General features: G+C 36.9%; 1 protein-coding gene across 1 annotated transcript; it reads right to left on the bottom strand.

Moving 5' to 3' along the window:
- Positions 1-373: 373 nt before the first annotated feature.
- LOC107951602 (uncharacterized) lies at positions 374-4,761 on the bottom strand. Its single transcript, XM_016886699.2, has 2 exons — positions 647-4,761; positions 374-549 (listed from the first exon to the last, which is right to left on the bottom strand). Exons 1-2 carry the CDS (start codon positions 996-998, stop codon positions 533-535), a joined length of 369 nt encoding a protein of 122 aa, XP_016742188.1. The 5' UTR covers positions 999-4,761; the 3' UTR covers positions 374-532.
- Between the last annotated feature and the right edge of the window lie 1,239 nt (positions 4,762-6,000).

Genomic DNA, 6,000 nt, shown 5'->3' with positions numbered 1-6,000 from the left:
TTTTAAATTATTTTAATTTAATATCTAATAATTTTATTTTTTATTTATTGAAATTTTTTATATAGTCATTATTTTAATGTTTACATTAGAGTAATATTATATATTTAGTATAGATTTATTTTTTAAATTTGTTATAAATTACATAATATATAAAAATATCATAATATAAAATTTTATAAACTTAAAAAAGGGTCAGATCAGTTGGACTCGAGCCCGATCTATTTTTTAAACGAGTTTAATTTTTTTACCTAAACTTATTTTTCGAATATAATATTTTTACCCAAATTATCAAAAATTTCGGATATCCTTGGGATGAATAGTTGTAGTTAATAGTGAAGATGAATTTTCATGTCCGGATGATTTGCAAAAGACAAATAGTAACGTTTTATTTAGTATTATTGAAAGAAACAACTGCACATTTTACTTATTTGCTCAAAGATAAAAGGTAAAACTGCAGATTTTATTAAGCTTAAACTGCTAGATGGATGTCACAGTGAATCCACCATACTTTGATTGTTGGATGTGTTGAGGCTTAAACAAATGGGAAACCTGCAACAATTAAACAAACAATAGCTTCATCAGAATGAAACCATTATATGTCTAAAGTAAAGGTAACGAAAACTGCAGCATGCAAAATTGAACGTACCTCCGCACTTGTGACCGACCGGACGAACAGCAATGTTGCAGCGTTTTGGAATGGTAACGGCAACTTCTGGCCTCACCCCGGCATCGTATGCGGTACGAGTTTGCAGAATAGCGCAGAGGCAGCCTGGATTGGTGAGCTTTTTCTCTATTATAGCACAGCAACGCTCAGAAACCGGAGCTCTCCAGTATTTTGCAGCGTATGTACATGGAGACAGCTTCTGAGCTTCCTTCTCGATGTCATGTTTCCCACAGGGACCATAGTAATCATGAGTTGCTTCCACTCCGTTTAGCCCTGCAATGGTCATACTCACAACAAACACCACAACCCACATGTACTTCACTTGAGTTTCCATTTCTTGAATGCAATAATCAGCTATACTTGTCTACAATTTGAACTCAAAGGAAGACACTTCTCAACAATTTATACCCAAACAAGTAGATGAATTCCACATATTACAATGGACATGGAACTAGAGAAAAAGTCATGTCAGCTGCTATACCTATTATTTAAGAACATCGTTTTCGAGTTACCAGACCATTAAGTCATCAATTACACCTTGTTTCTGTGTATTAGATCTTTCTCAAACAACCATACATATGAAACAGATCCACAGTTTAAGCATTAGCTTATAAAAACCGAGTCTATCATTTGCCCACATTGACTTTTTTCGATTTTACCCCACACCATCTTTGTGGGCTGATGGGGTTCTGGTTTTCGGGTAGGTAATATATATACTATATAAATTTAACTTGGATTAAGATAATCATAGCATTCAAATAAGATTAATAAACTTTATTAGTATTTTTAACTCTAAAATTAATCTATTTTATAAAATTCTAAAATCCTTCAACCTATAATCTTAAACCAATTTAGACCCTAAATCTTAATTAAAACCTTTTTCCAAATTCTAAATTCTAACCCATTATTCTTAATTGAACAAACAAAATCGTAAGCCTTGCTTTACTATTGTTATTTATTAATTTTATTTAATTTTTAACATTAAATTTATTTAATTAATCAACACTAATTAGGGTTAAAATACTATTAAAGAGATATGATTAGTGTTAGAAAGGGTATAATATTAATTAGAAATATTTTAAAACAATACCAAGCAGTACATATTTATCGAATATTTTTTTTGAGAAATTTTTTATCGTATTAAATACACTTTTTAGTATCATGTTAATATAATTTAAACACTCTCTCTATATAATTATTTAATCCTTTACAAGTTATTTTAAAGTTTCAAACATTATCCCATGGGTTATTTAAAGAGTTCAATTGACCATGAAGATGAAGTTGGGGTTGTTTTAAATTAATTGGACTAAAAATTTGTTGGGTACCAATCTAGAGAGAGGGATTAGATTGAATTTTTGTATTTTGAGGTTAAAATTCTTGGTCCAAATAAGAGAGAATGTCAACTGTGAACCAGTGACGTATCGAGGAGGCTGGAATGGCTTTTAATGTGTTGGAGGGGTGAAAACGTAATTAAGCTGTCAAAAGTACTTTTAGGAGAGAAAAGCTAAAAAGTAATAACCGAATTAGCCTCTTAAGTAGTAGTATTTGTTAGATTAGTACTAATACATAGTGAAATGGGTAATTCTTCTCTTAACAAGTGAACAAATCTAGAACTTGTTAAAATATCAATAAACTCATAACACACGACTAATCTTAGGTCCAATTAAGTTCCGCGATAGATTAACAATTTAGCCAATATACTTTGGGATACTGGTAAGTGCTCTAGAAAGACTACCTAATGTTTCTCATAGAAGGTAGCTAATCCTTCACACTTATGTAGGTGATTTCATCAAGTCTATCTCAATATAGACCACCCGAATCAGGACTATGAAATCATTAAGAGCATCTATTAAGCTCATCTTCTCAAATTCAAATTCGATGAATTTATCAAGTCCGTCTCAAGAGGACCACCCAAACTCTGGAATATGATTTCATTAAGACTAATAAACTCAACCTCACATGTCGGTGAATTCATCAAGTCCGTCGCAATAGGACCACCCAAATCCAGGGGTAAGAATTGGTTAAGAGTGAGAACTCAACCTTATGTATGTAGATCGTTCACCACAGGGATAAGTAGAATGTACATTATGAGTCTTTCCATGGTTTTGTTTGGCTACATTGAACTTAGAGAATTAAGTTGGGTATCCACCATGAATTCCTCAACCACTGGGCTTTAAGACCTATCCCCCTTGAAGAATCAAGAACATTTTCCTACTTAACCCTTTGGTTAGTGGATCAGCTAGGTTCCTTTCAAACCTCATGTACTCTAAAGCAAGTACTCCATTCTCCCATAAAGAAATCTCTCTCTTGCTTGACTCATTCAAGAGTTATGAACTCTAATTCTATCATGGAGCGAGTAATACACGTCTTTTTAGCAAACTTCCAAGATATAGTTACTCCATCCAAAGTAAAGACATACCCACTTATAAAACTAACTTTATCGGTTACCCAGTTTGCATCACAACATCCCTCTAAAGCTGTAGGGTATCTGAAAAATTCCAAATTCTAACTTCTAAATTAGTGTACTTAAATTTCACTCAGGACTATCTGGGGAAAGCTCAACCTTGATAATTAGCATAGTAAATTGTAGACCATGACACTCCCCCATTTACTATGTTGATGCCTTCATTGACATGAAGACACACTTTAAGTAACCAGAGAGTTTAAAATCCTTCCTCCATCATTACTCCCACACCCTTCTTTTTTGAACCCATCAACCAATGAGTTTAAAATCCTTCTTCCACCCTTAGTCTGACGTCTTCCTTCCCGTGGTTACCTTTACAACATGTCATGTATGATGATGCTGCTTTCGGATTTGATTCCGAAACTGATAACTATAAATTCATAATTTTTTGTGATAGTATATAATATACATGTGATTAATGTGTAAGTAGCTTAGTGGTTAGGCAGATAGTTACAAAGCTGGTATTTTGTTATATTCTGTTAGTAGCAGTTTAGACTTCATTTTTCTATATAAGCTTGTATTGTGAACAGATTAAGATCAGAGTTAATTTCTTTACCTTGAAAATATTTCTTCTTTTCTAGAGCTTTATCTTGTTGTTCTTCTAATATTCTATCATGGTATCAGTCGCTCGGTGATCCTCGAACATGGCTTCCATGCATTCTACTGACTCTGATTCTGTTGAGCCTTCTGGCTCAGTGTTTTTTGGTGATCGCGTGGTCACCTCCTTTCCTCGTCATGAGGTTGTTAAATTGGATGAAGGCTCGTTTGTTCAATGGCGGCAGCAGGTCCGGCTTATCCTTCATGGCTATGGTTTGTTTGGGATGCTTGATGGCTCCTTGACGGCTCCTGTGCGTCTTATTCACTCCTCCGATGGCGTTTTTGTTGTTAATTCGGTTGTTTCGATCTTTGATCAGCAAGACAGTTTGCTTACCTCTTGGTTGTTATCCACAATTAGCTCTTCCTTCTTGTCCTCTTTTACGGATGTTCGCACCGCTTATAATGTTTGGATTGTGGCGAACAACTTGTTTGCCGCCGATTCAAGCACGAAGTAGTCCCAGTTGCGTCATGAACTTCACTCCCTTTGGAAAGGTAGCCTTTCTGTTGGAGCTTATGTCAATAAAATTACTAGTTTGTGTGCTTTACTTATAGCGTCTGGAACTCAGATCTCAGAGGCCGAACGGACGTCGATTCTTCTTGCCGATCTCTCATCGGATTTTGATGCTATTGTTTCGTCCGCGTCCCTCTCCTCGGGACCATTGCCATTTCAGTGCATCGTTAATGCTTTGGTTGAGTGCGAAGCTCAACATGGTCGGACTGCCCACGAAGTATTGATCCCTGTTAATATGGTGGAGGGGCCGCAACTTCTGTCGACAGAGGCTCCGTTTTTTGGAGGAGGGCGTTCCTCCGTTCGTGGTTGCGGTCGTTCTTTCCGTCTGCGGGTCCAATGTCAGATCTGCAGCCGTTATGGCCATCTCGCGCAGAGGTGCTACTACAGGTACGATCGTGATGATCAATTGTCGATCGATGACCCATTGGCTCGACGGGGTGGTTTTGTGTCTGGCTTATTTGGGAGAGATTATGACCGAATAAGAGAGAATGGCTTTGGTCAAAATTGGGGAAATTGTGATCAAAATTGGAGGCCATCAGTTTGGCCAAATTATGGAATAGCAAATAGTATCCCACGTGGGCCACATGCAGAGATTCAGAATAATGGATCCAATCCATTTATTAAACATAGAAATGGGCAGCCTAGTAATGATGACCCAAATTCATATAATAATAGGCGTAATCTTGGTGATATGGGTTTTCACTTGTGTAATGACTCCTTGGGCAATGCGCATGGTAAGATGATCTCTCGGTCACGTGGGCCTAGTAGGTCGGTTCGGGTCCGTTCACATGATGATCGATTTGTGCCCGAGCCTTCTGCTAATTGTGTTGATGTTGATAGATCTTGGCAGACTGTTCATGAGGCTCCGTGGAGAACAAAACCATGTACTCACGTGTTTAGTGTTACCTCATCTCCATATGACTCATCCTAGTTTGTTGGGCTTCCTCCCGGCTTCCTGAGTTGCACGCCTCGGATTATTCTGATGCTTCTGCATATGACTCCAATTTTAATTCTACTGACTCATATGTTCCGTTACCGGTAGGAAGCACGTCCTGGTACCCACACTCGGGGGCTACTCATCACGTCTGCAAGAATGCTTCAGATTTATACAGTTCCACTCTTATACAGGTACTCCTTCTCTTTTAATGGGTAATGGGGTCTCTACCGAAATATCATCCATTGGGAGTACAACATTTCCTTCAACGACGCAGTTTCTACATCTCTCGAATGTGCTATGTGTGCCGAGTATTCAGAAAAATTTATTATCTGTATCTAAGTTTGCTACTGACAAGAATGTGTTTTTTGAGTTTCACCCTTCGTTTTGTGTGATTAAGGACATCCAGACACAGGAAATCTTAATGCGGAGCCAAGTTCGTGATGGGCTCTATCAGTTCTCATCAGGTTTGATTGTTTTGTCTACTCCATCTGTTAATAATACGGTTGTTCAACGTTCTTCTCCAGTTGATGTTTTTGATTTGTGGCATAAAAGGCTGGGACATCCTATTCCTAATACTGTAAAAGCTGTTTTAGATAAATGTCGTATTACTGTAAATAAAAGTTGCCTTGATAATGTTTATGTTGCCTGTCAAAAAGGGAAATATTATAAGTTGCCTTTTTCTCGTTCTACTACTGAGTATGTTGATTTGTTTGAGTTGGTTGTTTCTAATTTGTGAGACCCAGCTGCTGTTTCCTGTGAAAGAAATTTGTATTATGTTTCTTTTATTGACATGACCAGTCGATTTACCTGGATATATCTGATAAGTC

The sequence above is a fragment of the Gossypium hirsutum genome, chromosome A10, assembly GCF_007990345.1.
Source record: "Gossypium hirsutum isolate 1008001.06 chromosome A10, Gossypium_hirsutum_v2.1, whole genome shotgun sequence".
Taxonomy (NCBI): Eukaryota; Viridiplantae; Streptophyta; class Magnoliopsida; order Malvales; family Malvaceae; genus Gossypium; species Gossypium hirsutum.
Note: the sequence above shows the minus strand (reverse complement) of the source record. Positions and strands in the feature narration are given on the sequence as shown.